Source organism: Uloborus diversus, chromosome 4 (genome assembly GCF_026930045.1).
Source record: "Uloborus diversus isolate 005 chromosome 4, Udiv.v.3.1, whole genome shotgun sequence".
Classification (NCBI taxonomy): domain Eukaryota; kingdom Metazoa; phylum Arthropoda; class Arachnida; order Araneae; family Uloboridae; genus Uloborus; species Uloborus diversus.
Genome location: NC_072734.1, coordinates 61,762,837 through 61,785,255, shown reverse-complemented (window position 1 = coordinate 61,785,255; position 22,419 = coordinate 61,762,837). Strand labels below are relative to the sequence as shown.

At 32.7% G+C, this 22,419-nt stretch overlaps 1 protein-coding gene across 1 annotated transcript in view; it reads right to left on the bottom strand.

The window, feature by feature from the left end:
• The window catches only part of LOC129221528 (chitobiosyldiphosphodolichol beta-mannosyltransferase-like), a 65,675-nt gene that overhangs the window by 41,901 nt on the left and 1,355 nt on the right, over positions 1-22,419 (bottom strand). The window contains exons 2-3 of the mRNA XM_054856018.1: positions 9,308-9,388; positions 6,130-6,233 (exon numbers count right to left, since the gene is read on the bottom strand). Coding sequence (XP_054711993.1) covers positions 6,130-6,233; positions 9,308-9,388 — 185 coding nt within the window. The remainder of the gene's footprint in view (positions 1-6,129; positions 6,234-9,307; positions 9,389-22,419) is intronic.

Below are 22,419 nucleotides of genomic sequence, written 5' to 3'. Positions count from 1 at the left end.
TCCCCGAAAGTTGATGCCTGTTAGGAGGAACGTAACCAGGTCTTAAATCTTCAACCATTTTTTTAAATTCTACATTGCTTGAAACATTGAAAGCTATGTTGTTTGCATAAAAAAATCTAGCAACAGATTTATCCAAATTTTGTTTCTGAGATGCTGTTGTAACTACACCGTAAGAAAATATGGATTTCTGCTTTTGTTCTTTGCTTGAAGAAGGAACTTCTGCACAGTCATTATTGCACTCTTCAACTCTGGGCACTTTAGTAGGAGGCTCAATCTCTGCAATATCAGTTTCTTCAATAGTCCTAGAGGCAATATTCCTTTTGCACTTTTTTAAATGTTCTTTTATTCTTACAGCTCTTTTGCTAACAACAGTTTCGCAATGTTTGCACTTCACTTTTGTGCCAAATTCAGTAAACTCATTCCATTCTGAAGCTTGTTTTCTCCCACATCCTGAAGCCATTATAACTTTGGGAAAATAATAGTGATCACTAAAAATTTGAACTGAGCTACTCAAAGGTTCAAAATGGTTTTAAAGCAGAAAAGAATTGTGATACCATTTTCAATCTGCAATTCCATTCTTTTAAGAGGTGCTATTTTATTGGTTATTGGAACTAGATCAGTAACCAATAGTTGTCAGATAAATTTTTTATTCCCCCAGACTTGGATGGGAGGGTGACCTGTCTGCCCTTCCATTCCTGAAAGGTACCCTTCTTCCCCTTTTATTTGTCAAATGGTTCTGTTCTTGCCTGTTTGATGAGAAACCAGAACCCTGTTGATTTTGAACACAAAAGTGAATAAAATGCAGCAGTACCTTCCTCACTCTATTTCTGCAATCTTTCTCTCCTCCCCTCCCCCCCCCCCCTCCTACTCAACTAGGATTGTCATTGACTATTGCTCATTCACCAGCTCCCCAATTCTGGAACAAGGAAGGAACATTCTTTCAGGATAATAATACTCTGCCACCTGTTTTTATCTTTAGTTGCACCTTTAATACTTTTGTATGTCACTGCTCCTGTCACTCAAACTAGAGGATCATTCCCATTGATATCCACTCTTTCTTTCTGACTAGCCTCTGCTGAATTCTGAGTAATTGTAAGTTTCTAGAATTGCCTTGAAACCACTAAAGAATACTGGTCATGACCCTCCTTATCACCTTACAAATAGTGCAGAATGGGTTTCTTTGTCCAATTGACATACCTCTGAATGCAATTCCAATGTTTATCTTTTCAGCAGAGTTTAAGTAAAGGGAAGGTGTCTTTTTCCATTTTATAACATTTCATTCAAATTCAAAGCAAGTAATTCAGCAATGATGTATTTTATTTACTATTTATCTACTTGGAAATAAAATAATTAAATTCATTTGAAATAAATTATTTTTTAAACTTTAGAATATAAAAAAAGTAAGAGTTCTGCATTTTAGCAGTGACCTGTTTTTAAGATCAGCTGACCTGTATCTGCTCCCTTCCCCCAGGCGTGCTTTTGATATGAAGTCCTGGAATTATTCAGCTAATATATGATAGCACTTAATTTTGAAGCTAATAAATTAGTAATATTTCAAGCATCAGTTCTTTTCTTCTACTAATCTTGGTTTTTTGCTAAATTCAGAAGGGTGCCATTTGATTATTTTGTAGTATATGTTTTTTTTTAAACATAGAATAGTCTTTAAAAAAATAAATACTGTACACACAAAAAATACTATGCAGATGTTGTTTTAAGCTGTAACACAATCATTCAAAAGAAACAATTTGACAAAAAATGAGAAATTTTTATCACATTTCAATGAAGCATTTTTTTTTTTTTTTTTTCACTGTCTTCCTAAGAAAACTGATTTTTTTTAAGTTTAAATTTTCCCAGTTTGTTCTGAGTCACTATACTACATACTTTCTTGTGTTGTAATCAAAGATAAACTTGTTTAAAGTCATATTGTCGTCTCTGAGCAACAGTAGGATATCATATTGTTATTTCTGGGATTAGATGTCTTACTGTTGCTCTGAGGCGACAATATGGAAGCACTTTTCCATGCTGAAGGTGGAAGAGTAAGCAACAAAAGCGTAAGGATTCTCTCAGACATTTGAAATCATTTGCAGTTTTTGTTTGTATATTCTTTTTATCACCATATTTTCAGCATAAGCATTGCTTTATTACTTGAATTAACATTGGTTATCCTGTTAAAATGTAAGGAGGTCATTAGTATAAGTAGTAAAGTATGTAATGCAAAAAAGCCAAAAAAGACCGGCTTTTTTTAAAAAAAGGCCAAATAAAGCCGGCATTTTTAATAAAAGCCGGCCGGTCTGGCTTTTTTTTAAAAAAGCCGGCTTTTTTACAGCCCTGCTTCAAAGTAATTACTTTTTCACGTTTTTAGTTTAGTTGCTCAACTGGTATGTTAAATTCAAACTTTATCTTTTTACATCATATTATCCACGGATTATACAAAGCTTTTTTTTTCTGCAGGCCGATTTTAGGACCTGCGGATTATAGGCCGCCCGCGGATAATACGCAGGAAAATACAGTAAGTTACAACCGTCTGGTCAATGCTAATTCTGTATTAGCTACCAGTTTGTTTGGCACTCTAGGCTTCCTTATGAGATTTTCCACCTCCAGCTCAGTTACTCCTATGCCGGGCTAATGAGTGCTAATAAGCACGAAACTGCAGTCCTCGGCTGGAATTGACTGAGCTGGTGGTGTATTTCATGTAAAGATGTTATTTGTTTTTACTTCCTTATGCCAAAAAATCTAGTTCTTCTTGCGATCATGCTTTATGCATCTTACTATTCATTCATTCGCGTCGAGAACACAGAACGGGCATAAGTCCGGGAATTTGCCCTGTGAAAAACACCCCTAAGAACTGGACTGCACTGAGCAGTTAATTTACTATAAATTAGCCTTACTTGCGGCAGGCTTTAGAATTTAATCGCAATAACAGTTTTTAGCAGTTCATGACATTTTGTGCAGTTAATTTTGCAGTAATGAAATCTTATACATGTGTTTGTTATCTAACAAGTTTCTCAGTTAAAAGTTCCTGTGTTCGTCAAAGTGTGCTCATGTAATAATTTCTACAAGGAAGAATATCCAAAGATCAGTTCAAATGGTTTCATTGCCCCGCTACTTTTGGAAAGCCCTAAAGATGTTAAATGTGTGGTAAGAATTTTTGAATTTAGAAACTTACTTTGACGTGAAACATGCCCTTTCTGCAATAAACAAAAATTGTGGTCCCTAAATAAAGTGCTTTGTTGTACAAGACACCTCCCCCCCCCTCCTTTTTTTTTTTTTTTTTTTTGAAACAGATGACAGTAGTGCAGTTTTTGAAATATTTGAAGCATTTGCAATAGAAATTGTTACATCATCGGTAGCTCCCAGCTTAGGTTTCATTGTAAAGAATAAATTTTGTTAAGTTATAGAGATGTGATAGAAAGCTGAACACAAAAGACGAAACAAATATTATGTTTAAATCACATTTCTTCCTTTGTAATACAAACATAAAATAAATGGACATGGAACAGGATCTAAATCCTACACAACTGGTCTGTAAGCACTAGCAAACTTTCAAGTAAACCTAGTTCCATTCAAAAACTAGTCAATCAATTAAAGTCAATAATTTGTAGAATATATACATTTTACCTTATCATACCCATACATTTTAGCCTTATCAAAAAAGTATATTTTTTTCTCACTTTTAAACTTACCTAAGATCTTAACAAACACAACTATGAATTTGCATTGAATTGAGCACCCAAATTTGCTCCATTTAGAACCTTGATTTATGAAAAAAATAAACAAACAGCAAAGACACTGAATCTACATTTTCACCCAAAGCTTCTATTGTTCGAGGCACGTTTTTTAAAGTACCATTTTGAAATTAAAAAAAAACAAAAAAAACAAGTACAGATAGAGCAAAGAAATTTATTGGACAAAAATCTACCACACTTACGCTATTTTTGGACATTGCTCTTGGATTTTCCAAGCATTTGTCAAAGCGTGGTACAGGTTTTTGCATACTCTATTCGTAGAAAATTGCCGCCTGTGAAGATAACCATGAGGACTCTTACAGGGCTTTGGCTTAGAAGTTTTGGTACAGATGTGATATACCCCCCCCCCCCCCATTTGGCGACATCCGATTTTTTGCACAAAATTGAAATATTTTTCTCGCCAATGAGGCGATAAATTTTTAAGCATGGCATCCCTGGTGAAACTAACCTGCGGTTGGCAACGCGAAGGCAAACTTGTTCGAACTTGTTTACTTGGGTTCTTTACTTGGTTTTACGCAGGAGAGATACGTGTTGTTTTGTGCAATATACCTTACAGGAATGCTTATTTTGTGTTAGTTTAGATTCAGTAGTTGTGTTTTGAAGTAAAAACATTAGAAAATGCCAGTTTCTTCAAACTTGAAGGTTAATTAAAAGTTAACTCCAACGTGGTGTGTATCTGTAACGCGCCATTGTCAGATGATGTTTTGTTTTGGACTGAGTGTGAGGATTTATACCATAAAAAGGTAAGTTCTTTATTTTAGAATTCACATAAAAATTCTCACTTCGGAAATTCTTTGTTTTTTACAAATCCTTGAGGAGTTCTTGTAGCTTTTAACTTTATTTTTACTGTATGTTAATTAATTTTACAAAAATAGTTCGGTTATTTCGTTCTAAAAGTTAATTCTTATCGATGCCACGAATTATTTAGACATTAACCTGCCTCCTTTAGGTACTGAATTTTATGTTAACAATTGAAAGTTCTTTCGGTTGTACTCTTAAAAATGAAGAATTTTATTAATAAATCTGCACAATAATGGTGCATATTTCACACTTAAAACTGTGTCATTATTGTACACTGAACGGAAGGAGCCACCCTTGGGTGTACATACACATGAATATGCATAATATACATAAATATACATAATTGTGACCATACTCCGACTGTAATGTATATTAACAGTCGGAGGGATAACGGACCGAGCGGAGCGAGGTCCTGGCGAGCCAGAGGTCTCATAGTACTTTCGTAATGAGACCGAGGCAGGGTCGGCGAGCCGAGGTCTCATTACGAAAGTACTATGAGACCGAGGGCTCGTATCCCGGAGAAATGATGAAAAAACAATTAATGCATTAATTTCGACTTGTAATTAATACAATAATTTATTTCATTGTATTTTAATATGTTTACAAAAAACCCCGGCCCTGTACATTTTTGAAGCATATATTCGTGATGTTTTTTGTTGTGCTTTTATGTTGTTTTTATATATATTGTGTTCTGAAGTGCTTTGATCATGTTTTTTTATCTGATTTTTTCCTGTTGGCGCTAAAAAAGCATCGCTAAGAACGATGTATGACATATGTCGTCATACATCGTTTTCTTGGCGACGCTTTCTTGGCACCAACAGGAAAAAGTCGCCAAGGGTGGGGTATATCACATCAGTTCCGAAGTTTTTGAACATCCTCCTGAACTGCCTGACCTAGCTTGCAGCAACTTTCATTTGTTCCGGCATCTAAAGTCTTTCCTTGGCGGTCGATGGCACAACATCAATGATGATCTCAGAGAACCAGATAGTTGACTACACAGGCGGCAACTTTCTACAAACAAGTATACAAAAACCTGTACCATACTATGACAAATGCTTGGAAAATCATGGGAGCAATGTCGAAAAATAGAGTAAGTGTGGTAGATTTTTGTGCAATACATTTCTTTGCTCTATCTGTACCTGTTCTTTTTTTATTTCAAAATGGTACTTACTTTAAAAACATGCCTCGTACTTCGTGGCTTCAGTCAGTCAACTCCAAATCAAGTCAGAAGTTTTTCTCTACATGCAAATATTGGCAGTTTTATTTAGTAGTGAGCAAAAAATTTTAACAAAAAAAAAATCAGAATCATGCCCTTCATTTACGAGGTCAAATGCACCCCTTGTCTGGCTTTGGAACTGTAATGTTTTTACTCGTGAATGGGAGTGATTTTGCTGTTTTTCGATAAAATGACAGCATACTTTATTGTTGCGATGTTTCTTTACTTCATTAACATAAAAAGAATAAATTGCACAGGGGGTTTTTTGTTTCAGAACAAGAGTGAAAATGCATTGATTTTGTTTGAATCACAATGGGACAGATTACAAAAAAAAAAAAAAAAATCGGAAAAAGTCAAAAATATCACCTGAATTAATAGACAGTCCATTTTTGGAATCTGCATAAGAGTATAAAATAAGAACCAACTTTGCCAAAGGGTCTTTAAAACATATCTCACCACTCCAGGAAGATCTTAAGAAAAGAAGATTGATAATGCATAACAATGGGAATATTGTAACGATATAAATCTCAATTCATGTAAAATAATCTGAAACTGATCAGCTGAATTTGACAATCACATTCATGAAAAAACATTCATCAATCTTACAATAATTAGTGCTAAGAAGTAAAATGACATGACCTAACTAATAATACAAATGAAAATGATGGCATAATAGTCTAGTTACTGATTTATTGGTACATTTAATTACATTAAATCATTTCAATTTTCATATATATGAGCAATCAAAGTAATACAGTAACCCCTCGTTATATTGCGTTTCTTGTGAGACATCAAAAAAATGCGGTATATCAGAAAACCCGGAGTGGGTTATCGCGAGTCGTCAAACAATCAGGAACATGTATTTTTGTAGCAAAGTGTTGTGAAATGTTTCATAGAAACCTCAATGTGTGTTTTTTTTTATCATTTATTTATTTGCTTATTTATTTATTAATTTATTGCACTTTCTTCATCGAGCATACACTTGTTCTTCATTGAGCTTAAGTTCTGTTCGGTAAAAATATAAAACATTTTTACTGTACTGTATATATTTTCACTGTTTGTATAAAGTATTATGCATCAATAAAGTGAAGTTTTTGAGGAACACCAAATTTTCTCTCATTAATATCTCATTTTAGCCTTTTTGCAGTTTATCCGGGATTGTTATTATCCACTGCACTTGTGCCACTCAATTCCGTGGATAATCAAGAGTTTACTGTATAACCGAGATCTTAAAAAGTAACGATTCAATTAATGTACAAATTAATGACATACTCACCTACAAAAATATTAGTGTATTATCATATTAAGACGATTTACCTTTAAAATCAAAGAAAATTAGCCTACCATTTTTTTTCTTTTTAAATAAAATAAATTTTTTAAAAATCTGAAAATATTTCTGTTGTTTTATAGTGGACTGCAAATGAAAAATTGCAGCTTAAACAGCAACAAATTAATGGTATGAAAATCTTACCAGCTTTGTTCATTAATTCATGAGGGAAAAAATAAAAATGTTTTTTTAGAAATGTAACATTTTAATTAATGTTTTTAAATGTGAAACGTAAAGCAACATTTTTTTAAATGTAATTTTCGGGAGACAAAAGAAAAGTGCAATATATCCGAATGAGCAATATAATGAGACACGATGTAACGAGGAGTCACTGTACTTCTTAAATTCATATTTTTCGACCTCTATAAATTTTTGGCACTTTCAAATTTTAATGTTTTTGTTAGCATTATTTATTTGAAATATGACGGGAAATGCTGTATTGTTTTGAAAGATTAAGAAATGATATTTGCAATAACAATTTTAAAACAAATACTGCATACAAAGCAGACTTTGTACAGTACTTCAATAATAAAAATTTCATTTTCAAATAAAATTTAAAAAGTAATAATAATTAATTAAAATAGTAATTTTTTTTTCACCAAAAAAAGTATAAAAAACACTTTTTGAAACAGTTCAGAAAAATTTTAGAAGAGGTTTGAACTCTAAAAACTCATTCCTTAAATGACACAGTGTTCCCACTGTGTGTATACATACGAAAATAAAAAAAAATGCATCACTTGCAAAAATTCACATTTTAAAGAATTTACCAAGAAATAACAGAACAATTGCTCTGTAACTTTAGCAACATTAAAAAGTATGCTTCAATCAGCATGTTTCAGTAATCAGTTTACATACTACTTGCAATAATTTTATATGTTTTGGTTAAAGTATCACTTATATTCATAAAAATATAAGCATTTCTTCTAAAAATATTAATTTTGGTTGCATGTTTTTGGCTCATAACATGCCGAGTTTTCTATCCTGACTTACCAAACTTTCAGACATAAAAGAGAATCATTATACTAACATTTGAAATACAGTAGACCCTCGTTTTATGGGGGGGGGGGTTACGTTAAATGGAAATGCCGGGTAAATCGAAACCGCGTAAATTGAGACTTAATAGTAGTGTTAAAATAGGGGTTAGGTTCCGTAGATAAAATAACTACTTCATTCTAGTGATGACTAATTGTATAATAAGTTTAGTGTGTACTTATATCGATTTTTATGCACAAAATGCATAAAGAAAACATAAATTAATTTTGTGTTCTTGTTATAAAGAGGAGCTGGCTATGACAGTCTTTTGGCAGTCATTAAGAATTTTTCTCTGTAATTCTTTGCAGAGCAGTAACGCATCCACGACCACTTACATCCTTTCAATGACAGACTCTTCCTTCACTAACAAATCAGAAAGATCATTTCTATTGTCTAGGAATGGCTCAAAATTTTCAATGTGAACGTTTTTGGTTGTGTGTCACTGATGTTGATGTCCTCATTGGTTTTGGACACCTTCGTCACTTCTAAAAGCTCTTCTTCAAGTGAGTTCTGAACTGTGTGAGTTTAATAACTTCACTTCTGAAAAGAGCTCTGGAACCAATCGCATAAAATGTCTCCAATGGCCCAAGCTCAATTATTAGCATGTCAAAATGCAGTTTATTGCATGTAATCTGCAATCTTTCAGAGTTTGGATTTTGAAAGAGGGGAAAATTTTATCCCTTTGTATTGCCCCATACGCGTAAAAACCGAAACTCATCCGCGTAAAATAAAATACAGGTGTCAAATCTTAAACCGTGTATAATCGAAACCACGCAAAACAAACCTGCGCAAAAAGAGGGTCTACTGTACATGTTTTCTAAGTTTCATGAAATATGAACATTTAAAGCAATTTCACTGTGCATGCACAAAAGATAGAAAATTATAACTTTTACAATTTCTTAGGCAAAAAATTTGGCAATTTTTAAAAATAAATTTCATTTGAGTATCTAAGAAAATTTAAAAAGTAGAGGCAGCCTAATGAGTTGTATTTTAATTAATCTCAGATAAGCAACCAATCTTAAGGGATTGTTCACAAATAACCTTTTTTTATTATGAATCACATTGAACACTTGCAGGCAAGTGTTGCAAATTTGTGAAAGATTCCTTACGATTCATTGCCAGTCTGAGAATACCCGAAATGTATCGACACAGGAGTATATTTAATATATACACATATATACATACTGACAATAACTTTCGGAACATCACGCATGTAATGTAGGGTAATGTTTTCACTGCTTACAATTGATTCTAAAGGATCAGCTCCTAAAAAATAAAGATTTTATGTTATAATAAATAATACCAATAAGTAGAATTGTAACAACTTTATGTGACCCCAAATTCGAAACGATCATGATTGTAGTCTTTTTGGATTTACCCAATAGTTTTCATATATGTCCAGTGCTCAAATTATGAAAAGTAGTACCAAATTATTGTGCTGAAGAAACATTGTTATCAATGTTTAAAAAACAATAATAATAATACAGAATCAGCAACAGTTTCTGAAGAATATTCAAGAAACTACATGAACGATAACATACAAGAACATTTGAAATGAATAATGTCTACAATTGACTGTCTGCAAACTGAAATAATTTCTTTAAAATTTTCATTAATAAAAATGCAGTGCACCTCCTGAATCCTTCATACAAATAATAGCAAAAAAATATAAAGTTATATGCGACTATGAGACCCAGTGTGGTTTCAAAAACATCATGATTAAAAAACTTCTTAGTTTCATACACAACAGAAGTTATTTCCCCATGACTAACAAAATCAAGACACATAATAGAAATAAAAGAAGTAAAGAAATTTGTTTAAAAACAAATATCTGAACTTTCTGCAAATTTGGAAAATTTTCTGTGAACAACATGTACGTGTTTGTCTATTAAGTGGATCTGTCTTTCAGTTCCAGAAAACAACTTACCTCCCATACTTGTGAAGATTGTCTAAAATTTTGTTTTCAGGACCTCATTTTCAAAAACACTCTGGAAGAGAACCTCCAACCTCAGCAATGTGTCAAAATTATTAAAAAACCATCTAAGTTTTTGTTTTCAGGACTGTAATATCAAAAAACTTCCAGGTGAAAGTTTCCGAATCCCAATCCTTTTACAGTCCCCTAAGATAGCTTACTGTTGCATATTTGACACTTATTTCGAAAAAAATTTGTGAAGAGCCTCAAACCCCTCTTTCTAACATCACCAAAGGAAGATTTAAAAAGAAAACATCTCTCTTGTTTCGACAAACAGGAGGGAGCACAAAAGATTTAGTTTTTCCACTGCGCTGAAGATTATTTACTCCTCTGATGCAAAATTAGGCAAATTTAATTTAGTCAAGCTTGGTATATAGGGAAGGGGATACGAAAATAGGACAGGGCGCCGGTCAAGTGCTTTGCCTGGTACACATTTTTGACCCAGTATGCCACTGCTATAAAACTAACACTAATGAATCATTTTGAGCATACACTTTGTCCTCATGGCAGAAAGCTGCCGGCACGGCGACATTGTCACAGAATGAGAGAGTCTGTGCAGAAAGATTTTAAAATAAGGGGGGGAAAAGTTAGCAATAAAACCATTCAGCAGATAGCTGTTTCGCCATAAAAAAAATAACTCGACTACAAGTTAAGGAAAAGGCCTGATTTTCTGCGAAAAATAAAATAATTGCGACATTTTACAAAAATTAAACTTTGGCGAGCACCAAATCGAACGATCAAAACCAGTTTTAACCAGAACTTCTTCCCACGTGTGAGCGATTTTGATGAAAACTGAATTTTAAATTGATAGTTTGCAACGCTGTTTACGCATCACACTTTGCTAATTTATTAGCTTTGAAATATTAGCATTCTTAGCAAAACTTGGACGATTACTACTCATACAATATGCTAAAGTATTATAGTCCATCAATGGTTATGGAAGCAAAGATTATAGAGATAGTCAATTATCAGCTGAATTATGATTTTGAGAATTTTTAATTTGGATTATCGGAAATCTAATTTTTATCGATTTTCAACACTTAGATTAAAGAAGAGTAAAAAGACTTTTTCTAAATATTTGAACTTTTCCTACAAATGTTTCCAAGATTTAATGAATTTTTCAAAATTTGAACTTTTTTTCGAGTGATTCCCTTTTTCAAGAATTGGAGATAGTTAGTGATGGGGGGGGGCATTCACTAATTTACAAGATGAATAGAGTGAATTGATGGAGCCGAGAGTCAACTATTTTCGTATTTATGACTATTTTAGTTAAAAACTTAAAAATTGAAAAAAATTTTTGAAAAATGGCAAGTTCTACCTACACCATCAAAAAACTGAATAGCAGTAACTACACTGAATGAGCGGTCAACATTAAATGTCTATTAATGAAAAAGGGCAGCTAGGAGATAAAGGTTCTGAAGAGCTTCCAGTAATTGCTACAGGTTCTGTGTAACAAAACGCGACATCAAAGATGTTCTCCACCGTAAGAGACTTGCACTGTCGTTAATTTTTCTTAACATTGAGCAATAATTTAAGAAGATTATTGAGAATACTAAGAACCTACATTATCATGGCAGAAACTTAAAGATCATTTTTATCCAGACAACCACTGTATTCAAATGCAGCTATATGCAGAACTAAACAATTGCAGATTAGAACCAGGTGAAAAATTAAATTTATATGCTGCCCGTTTAACGCGTATTTTTGAAAAGATAAAAATTGCACACAAAAATTTTCCTGAAGATTTTATAATTTTTCAATTGTTACAAAATTTACCTTTGGAATATGATCATATTGTTCAATCCATATTAGTCAGACCAGACAAGACATTCAAGTTTGAAGATATTATCGTTGATATCATTATAGAAGAAGGATGTCTCGTGTTAAGGGAAAATTTTGCTACCAAACCAGAGGTAGCTCATATTGAGAATAAAATTCCGTTATGTTACGTTTGCAAGCAACCAGGTCATTTTAAACGTAATTGCCCACAGCTAGGAAAGAAAGCACCCTTCCAGGACAAGCTACGTCAAGGATCCCAGGACAACTATAAAAGAAGAGAATGGAGCCCATACAAAAGGAATCGACATTTTTCAAGGGAGAGGACTCGTTCGTCTTTAAGTACCCGATGTGAGTACAAGAACATTTTCACTTGTGAAGCTAATTTAAATCATGTAGAAGAAGAACCCTCTGTTGAAGATTTAGAGACATCATAAGCGCTTTGAGCATGTCAATATTGATAGTATTAAGAAAACTAGTAAAGTGGAAAGTGCAAGAGGTTTACCAAAGTTTAAAAATTCCAAAGTTCAGTGTGACGATTGTAAAATTGGAAAGTTTAAACGAGTCAGTTTTAAATCGTTAACTGAAAAACGTAGTAAATACCCGTTACAGCTTATGCATGCTGATGTCTGGGGCCCTTGCAATATCACTGGTAGAAATGGGGAAAGATTTTACTTATCTATCATTGATGACTATTCTTGACATGCATCTTTGTATCCTACAAAGTCAAAGAGCCAGGTCGCAGAAATTTTTAAACAGCACATTACTAGGGTTGAAAGATTTTTGGATAAGAAAGTACAAGTCATTAGGACAGATAATGAGAAGGAATTTGTTAATCATAATTTAGATAATTTTTGTAAAAAACTTGGTATTAAACATGAACTGACTAATTATTACACGCCAGAGCAAAATGGTTCAGCAGAAAACTATAACAGAATTGTTGCTGATTCTACCCATGTCTTAATAGAAAGTGGTTGACCAAAGAAATTTTGGCCAGATTCAATGTTATACTTTTAACAGGGTATGCCATACAAATCAGGACAAAACTTCATTTGAACTCTATGGCGGTAATAAACCATCTGTAAAACGCCATAAACCTTTTGGCACGATTTCATTTGTGGGTATTCCCGACAGCATAAGTACAAATTGGATGCTAAACAGGGCTGTCGCATTTTAGCCGGGCCAAAAAAAGCCGGCCGGCTTTTTTTGGTTTAAACCACTTTAAAAAGGCCGGCTTTTATTAAAAAAGCCGGCTTTTTCAGAAAAAATACTTTTTGGTATTTTTAGTGTGATTTAATCAAAATGAAAATTATATATCATTAATGCAATTACTACTCTTTTAATAAAATGGTTAAAAATTAGACAGTTAGATAACAATGTGCAGTACAAAAAAAAAAAAAAAACATAACAAAACAAACTATTGCTCTATATTATGAAATTAGTGAATGGAATTTAAATGATTAGAAATTATTTTCAGTTCAAGTATTCAAAAGATCACAAAACACTGCTGCTTTTAGTACCAGTCATTTGGTTCAGTTTTTAAATAACAGTATACTCTTACCTTTTTTTCTGCTTTTGTTTAATCACCCAAACAGTAAACCACCAACACATTAAAATTTTGCTACATCACAAAAATAGAGAAAAAAAACTTATTTATTAGGGACATGATTCTTTTTGATACAATTTAAATTATTATAAAGGAATGTTTCACTATGTATATAAAAGATCACATACGACTGCTGCTGTATTAAATAAATTACCAATCATTTGGTTGAGCCTTTAAATATCGGTACACTTTCACTAATTTTTCGGCTTTTTCTGCACCTAAGCTGTTTCTGACTTTGCTCCAAATAAAGCCATAATTTGAGAAAATCCTCTCAATGGATGCAGAAGATGGAGGACAACTATGTAATTTTATAAAAAAATCACAAAAATCATCAGATATTGAACTCTTGGTTTTTGAAGCCTTGATTTTTACTAAATTCCACCATTTTCTTGCTGGAAATTGTTCGATAACGTTTTCAGAAAAAAGTAATGGTGAATAGGTTTCGGAATCTTTTATCTTGAATTTTAGTACACCGGGTAGAAATTGAGGGTACTTTTCTGCAAGCCACATTTCCGCTTCATTTTCCTGTAGATTTGTCAATCGCTTGCCAAAGTATTTGGGATCTGTCATGTGAGCTAGCAGATGAAACGGCTCAATGTGTTGATTAAATCTTTTTCTAATTTTTGCTTCATGGCTTTCTAAAGATGAGTCTCCTATAACATTCAACCATGTCTCCACTGCTTTCGACAAAGTAGCGTTGTCGCTTTGAAGTTCATTGATTGCTTTTGAAATAATTTCAAGCTGCTTACGTAGGTAAACAACTTGAGTATAGATACCAACATTTGTCAGTATACTTCCAATCTGCTGATCAAACTCATCCAAGTGCTCTAATCTGATTTCATTATACTTGTGAAAATTAATGATGAAAGTTCTTAGACATTCATCTTGTGAATTCCATCTAGTGTCATTGGGTATCTGAGGCATTAAGCCATTTTTCTCCTTTAGCCACCCATGAGCATTGTGCTTATTCCTGAAATATTTTTGCACTTCTAAGACATGTTTAATTAAACTATTTGGTATGATGTCTTTAACACAAAGATTTAGCATGTGTGCTGAGCATCCATAAATCAAAAGTGACTGGTGAGTTTCCTGAATTTGATTTCCCATAGCAGTCATCTTATTTTCATTATCTGTACAAATAGCGAACACTTTCTTATTATACTTGATCTCGACTTCCTCTAGTGTTTCCTTCGCAAAATTAGCACAAAACTCTGCTGTTTTCTTTTCCGAACCACAGTCCATAGCCTTGAAAAGGTAAGATTTAACTCCGGTATGAATACTGCAGGCAAAAATTGGGTCATTTTTTACACTTGACCATCCATCAAGGATTAAAGTTAGAGCTGCTTCATCGACAAGTTCTTTCTTTAAGCAGTTTTCAATATCATCGCAAGCTTCATCAAGTAATTTCCCCGAAAGTTGATGCCTGTTAGGAGGAACGTAACCAGGTCTTAAATCTTCAACCATTTTTTTAAATTCTACATTGCTTGAAACATTGAAAGCTATGTTGTTTGCATAAAAAAATCTAGCAACAGATTTATCCAAATTTTGTTTCTGAGATGCTGTTGTAACTACACCGTAAGAAAATATGGATTTCTGCTTTTGTTCTTTGCTTGAAGAAGGAACTTCTGCACAGTCATTATTGCACTCTTCAACTCTGGGCACTTTAGTAGGAGGCTCAATCTCTGCAATATCAGTTTCTTCAATAGTCCTAGAGGCAATATTCCTTTTGCACTTTTTTAAATGTTCTTTTATTCTTACAGCTCTTTTGCTAACAACAGTTTCGCAATGTTTGCACTTCACTTTTGTGCCAAATTCAGTAAACTCATTCCATTCTGAAGCTTGTTTTCTCCCACATCCTGAAGCCATTATAACTTTGGGAAAATAATAGTGATCACTAAAAATTTGAACTGAGCTACTCAAAGGTTCAAAATGGTTTTAAAGCAGAAAAGAATTGTGATACCATTTTCAATCTGCAATTCCATTCTTTTAAGAGGTGCTATTTTATTGGTTATTGGAACTAGATCAGTAACCAATAGTTGTCAGATAAATTTTTTATTCCCCCAGACTTGGATGGGAGGGTGACCTGTCTGCCCTTCCATTCCTGAAAGGTACCCTTCTTCCCCTTTTATTTGTCAAATGGTTCTGTTCTTGCCTGTTTGATGAGAAACCAGAACCCTGTTGATTTTGAACACAAAAGTGAATAAAATGCAGCAGTACCTTCCTCACTCTATTTCTGCAATCTTTCTCTCCTCCCCTCCCCCCCCCCCCTCCTACTCAACTAGGATTGTCATTGACTATTGCTCATTCACCAGCTCCCCAATTCTGGAACAAGGAAGGAACATTCTTTCAGGATAATAATACTCTGCCACCTGTTTTAATCTTTAGTTGCACCTTTAATACTTTTGTATGTCACTGCTCCTGTCACTCAAACTAGAGGATCATTCCCATTGATATCCACTCTTTCTTTCTGACTAGCCTCTGCTGAATTCTGAGTGATTGTAAGTTTCTAGAATTGCCTTGAAACCACGAAAGAATACTGGTCATGACCCTCCTTATCACCTTACAAATAGTGCAGAATGGGTTTCTTTGTCCAATTGACATACCTCTGAATGCAATTCCAATGTTTATCTTTTCAGCAGAGTTTAAGTAAAGGGAAGGTGTCTTTTTCCATTTTATAACATTTCATTCAAATTCAAAGCAAGTAATTCAGCAATGATGTATTTTATTTACTATTTATCTACTTGGAAATAAAATAATTAAATTCATTTGAAATAAATTATTTTTTAAACTTTAGAATATAAAAAAAGTAAGAGTTCTGCATTTTAGCAGTGACCTGTTTTTAAGATCAGCTGACCTGTATCTGCTCCCTTCCCCCAGGCGCACTTTTGATATGAAGTCCTGGAATTATTCAGCTAATGAATGATAGCACTTAATTTTGAAGCTAATAAATTAGTAATATTTCAAGCATCAGTTCTTTTCTTCTACTAATCTTGGTTTTTTGCTAAATTCAGAAGGGTGCCATTTGATTATTTTGTAGTATATGTTTTTTTTTAAACATAGAATAGTCTTTAAAAAAATAAATACTGTACACACAAAAAATACTATGCAGATGTTGTTTTAAGCTGTAACACAATCATTCAAAAGAAACAATTTGACAAAAAATGAGAAATTTTTATCACATTTCAATGAAGCATTTTTTTTTTTTTTTTTTTTCACTGTCTTCCTAAGAAAACTGATTTTTTTTAAGTTTAAATTTTCCCAGTTTGTTCTGAGTCACTATACTACATACTTTCTTGTGTTGTAATCAAAGATAAACATGTTTAAAGTCATATTGTTGTCTCTGAGCAACAGTAGGATATCATATTGTTATTTCTGGGATTAGATGTCTTACTGTTGCTCTGAGGCGACAATATGGAAGCACTTTTCCATGCTGAAGGTGGAAGAGTAAGCAACAAAAGCGTAAGGATTCTCTCAGACATTTGAAATCATTTGCAGTTTTTGTTTGTATATTCTTTTTATCACCATATTTTCAGCATAAGCATTGCTTTATTACTTGAATTAACATTGGTTATCCTGTTAAAATGTAAGGAGGTCATTAGTATAAGTAGTAAAGTATGTAATGCAAAAAAGCCAAAAAAGACCGGCTTTTTTTAAAAAAGGCCAAATAAAGCCGGCTTTTTTAATAAAAGCCGGCCGGTCTGGCTTTTTTTTAAAAAAGCCGGCTTTTTTACAGCCCTGATGCTAAAGCCCAAAAGGGTATTATGATTGGATACGCATTTAGTCTTAAAGGTTATCATATTTACCAGAAACTAATGCAATAATTGAATCTATTAATATTTCTTTTAAAGAATGTCATTTTTACAAAGACCATTTTCATACCAAATTGGATAATAGCACTTTAACTAGGCATTTAACCTCTTGTCCAATCAAAAGTGATTTGGATTTAGAAACTGAGGGGGGGGGGCAGAGTCAATCTGACGTTGATGTACCAGCAATCTCTAACAGAGAATCTTACTCTTATAATGAATCAGATTCTGATAGAGAATCAGATAGAGGGGGGAAACGTCAGACAATGACAACTTCAATACTACGAGGATTCCAACCATGGGTCAGAAAAGCTGTTAAAAGACTTGATGGGTCAAGAAATGATGTCTATTATTTTGAAAAGGGTCAATCTAAAAGGTTAAGATCTGTTCATGATGTAAGAAAATACTGTGATAAGTTGAATCTTGCTTTTGAACCATCCTTATTTAATTTTCAAGGAAAAGACACCTTTCAGGGGGAAATTGCAAGCCATAACTCTAGTTCAAGTGTATCTTGACTAGAAAAAGATATTAAAATTCCATACACTTCAGGGGTCTGTCCAAGATTTTTCACAGTGTCCATTTTTTGTGAAAAAATCAAATAATTTTGTGAAAAAAGAATTAATTTTGTAAAAAATCAAATAATTTCGCAAAAAAAAAAATTTTGTTAAAACAAAATGTTATAACTTAGAGAGGGCACAAACTGCATCATTTAAACTTAAAGTTGAGTATTTTTCTCTTCTATGTTGAGAATATCATTCTGGGGTGTTTTTTTAGTATTTAGCGGGGAGGGGGGGGGGGCATCGCTGTCTCAGGTAGCAATATTTATCTACAAGTCTACATTATCTTAAATTATACTAGAAATATTTCTGTACAGCATTTAAAATAACTGTATCAAAAAAAAAAACAGACGAGGGGGGGGGGGTCAGCATTTAACTTTTTGACCCAAGACACTCTTAAAAAGCACAAAATTTTGTTTAAAACTTATAAATTATACGATTTCAACAAAAATAAAAAGAGATTTTATTTGTTTATCTCTTAACAAAGCGTACTAAACATCAAAAATTCAAAAAATCGGATTCCCATAGCAGATGCAAAGAGATCGCTATTCTCGAAGTGAAGGCATCAAAAGTATAAAAACGGCTTGTAAAAGAAATATTTTTGATAAAATTATTTTAAAATTGCATTTTAGAGTCCTATGATAAACATATCATTAATATCTGTAGACACAGTCGAAGCAAAAAAAAAAAAAAAAAAATTAAATCATAGATTCAGCATTTTAATTTTTGACTCATAAAAGAAAATGGAATTTGCTTTAAAAACTTAAAATGAGTGTTCTAACAAAATAGAGACTTTTCATTTATTTGCATCCTAATAATAAATCCTTAATTCAAGGTTTGTCCTTAATTCAAATTAGCTTGAAAAAAGAACAAAATATGATTATCATATTGGATGTTCAAAGATTGTATTTTTCAAAATGTAGAGATCTAAAGAAAAAAAAACGGCAAGTAAAAGAGTTTATTTAAAGTTAATCATCCTTGTGTTAACATCGTAAAATAAAACCCATATATGTAATTTTCTCCCAAAATAACAGTTAAACATCGCACAGCACCATAAAAACGTAAACATTGACAAGCTTGTAAAATGAGAATATTTTCTAATCAAGTCATTATAAAGGTTTAACACCAGACGCTAAATGGCGATAATTTTGAAGTTGGTAACCCTATCTGAAGCGATCATATTTTTCCCCCACCCTTACTATCCCTTTGCAGTTCTAAGTTCACTTCGCTGATATATATTATTGTTATTGTTTATTAAATCAGGAGCAGGGAGAAAAGTGCTTACCAATGCTTTTTCAGAAAAGTTTCAACAACACCGCTGCTAATTAGCTGTGATAAAATAAACAAAATTATTTAAAACCAAACTTTTTTTCAGCTGTTAATTTCTTTCCCAGAAACAAACAACACTCATTATATTTATTTGGCAGTAGCAAATTATCGCTTGCAGGAGCATCACAAGAGTGCCGATTTTTTTTTCAATGTGTTTGTGTGAGCATATCCCTCTAATTTGACTTTAAAAAAGGTTCCAAAAATTATGGGTTTAATATGCGTTATTTTGCTTTCAGATTTGCTCTTTCAACAAACAATATGTGAAAGATCTGGTCTTGTTTATCAGAATTTTGTGAAGGGTCCGTTTTGGTTGATCGGGATTTTGTGAAAGGTCCGTTTTGTTTGATCGGGATTTTGTGAAAGGTCCGTTTTGGTTGATCGTATTTTTGTGAAGGGTCCATTAACGGACCCAAATATCCTCTGGCCAGACCCCTGCATTTATAAACAGACTCTTAAGTCAACAGAGCGAGATGAATGGCATGATGCAATGAAATTGGAGCTTAAGTTATGCAGGATAGAAATGTTTGGACTTTGGCCAAATTACCTGCGAATACTACCCCAATAGGTAGTCGCTGGTTGTACACAATTAAGAAAAACGAACAGGGGGATATTATAAGACATAAGACAAGGCTTTGTGCTAAAGGTTTTTCTCAAATTAAAGGATTAACTTTTGAGGATACCATTTCTCCGGTAGTTCGATTCGGTATCATTCATTTTTTCTTCACCTTATTAGTAGTATGCTTAAAAAGGCTAAATGTTCCATGTGATGTAAAAAATGCCTATTTGTATGCTCCAATTGACGAACAAATATACATGTGTCAACCCAAGTTTTGTTGAAAAAGGAAAGGAAAATCTATATTGGAAGATTTCACTATACTACAGACGTCCACTTTGATGTAAACCATAGATTGCCTTATTTAAGGCAATCTATGGTTTACATCAAAGTGGACGTCTGTAGTATAGTGAAATTTTCAATGTTTTATCAAAATTGGGTTTTAACAAATTTTCATGTTGCAATTGTGCTTTTTATAATTCAGGTGAAATTTTATTATTATATGTTGATGGCATCGTCATTTTTGGTAAAAAGGACTCTGATATTAAAAATTGTTTAAAATTATTAAGTAAACATTTTGAGTTAAAAGTATTGGGTAAGACAAGGAAATTACTAGGTGTTTGAAGAAAGCGAAAATAGCTTTCACCTACATCAATCTAACGATATTGAAGAAGTATATAAAAGATTTAGTGATTATAATTTTCCCATTTTGTCATTACCAATAAGTAAAGGTATTATCTATTCAACTATCTATATTCAACTAAAGATTGTCCTAAAAATTGCGATGAGATCAAACAAATGTCAAAATTACCATAAAGTCACCGTATGTCAAAATTACCTATTAGGATGCCTTAAGTTTCATTGCAAATAGTACCAGGCCAGATATATCTTACGCAATTAACATTTTCAGCCAATTTCAAATTAATCCAGACATTACTCATTGGAATGGATTATTAAGATTACTAGGTTATATTTCAAATGCAAAGAATTTAAAATTAAAGTTAAATTGTAACAAAATCCAAATCATTGCTCATACTGATGCTGACTTTGCGTCAAACAGAGATGATGGAACATTAGTGGGCGGTGAAATAGTCTTGCTAGACAATTTGCCCATAGAATGGCGCACTTTTAAAGAAACATGTGCGAGTCTGTCAACTATGGAGGCGGAATTTGACGCAATGACTGAAACCGTCAAAGAATTGCTATGGTTTGATAGGATTTTGAAGGAGTGTATTGAAACTAAAATTGTTAAAAGTAAAGTAAAATCTTCATTATTTGTCAGGCTGCTATTTAATTTGTTACGTCATCAGTTGAAAACCACAAAAGTAAACACATGGATGTTAAATTGTTTTCTATTAGAGATTTGACATTTAAAGATTTTAACATTAAATATGGCAGAAGTAAAGATAATTTGTCAGATATATTTACAAAACCAATGACCCGCATAGAATTGTTAAAATTTATTGAAATCTTTTTCGCAAATTATAAATGTATAACATAATGTTTTTAGCGTATTATTGAATTAAAACATAAATTTTTTGTCTTTCAATGTGATTACACTACTAAAAATTTTTAAGTGCTTATGCATCGTGTGCTGATTTGAGCAGTTACTTTTTGTATGTTATTGTTGCAATTTTCAGACTGATTGTGCCTATGGACTGATATGTAGGACCAGTGGTTGGAAAAACTACATTTTTTTTGTAGCGAACTACAACTACAACTACTTTAACACAAATGTAGTTAACTACAACTACAACTACTTTTTTCAAAATGTAGCAACTACAAACTACTTTTGAAATGTAGTCGCTACTTCGCTACTTTTCAAAAAATAAATAAATAACATACACATAATACACACCGTTTGCGGATTGAATAAAAAAAATGTTGAGATTGATATATTGGTTCATTTGAACATGGAATATTGCTATAAATTATCTATTCTTTCTTTCCTTTACTGAAACGATTCGTCAATTCAAACATTGTATACCATTTGCAAATATTCCCTGCAAGAAAGGACTTAAATGTGGAAGGAATTCAACTTTCAAATTTTTAATCCTTTCCTGACAGTAAATAGTATTTCATTCAAGAAGTGTAACTCGGCTACTTGAAATTGAGATAAATCTAGTCATAATTTGATTTAAATTTTACATAGACATACATATACATAAAATTTATTTAGATGATGAAAAGCATCATCTTTTAAACAAAAGAGAAGAACTTTAATTTTCATTATATGAGTTAATTTTAGAAGAACTTATATTTCGTAGGAATTAATTGCTTTTGAGCTTCAAGCTACGGTTCCGGACCTGGACACATCTCTTTTCTAATGCCCCTGACAAAATAAAATAACGAATTTTTCAATTTTACCGAATAATCTCAAAAACTCAGAACATTTAATAATTGACTTTTAATATGTTAATAAATGAACACCCAATCAGTAAAAAAGAAATATGAAAAATACCCCAAACGGTTCTACTAATTATCCGAAACATGTAACATAACTAAAAACTTACTTTACTTCAATGTGCATTTTTTAGCAACAGTGGACTCGGGCTACAACGCAATTCGACTAACACGAAATGTCTATATAGCGAGTTTTACTCGAGAAACGAATTTTGCAGCTGACGCGAATTCCTCACCCGCTATACGAAAAGTTTTGGAGCAGAAGCGCAGGGTTTATATCACCCTCTTTCTTGGG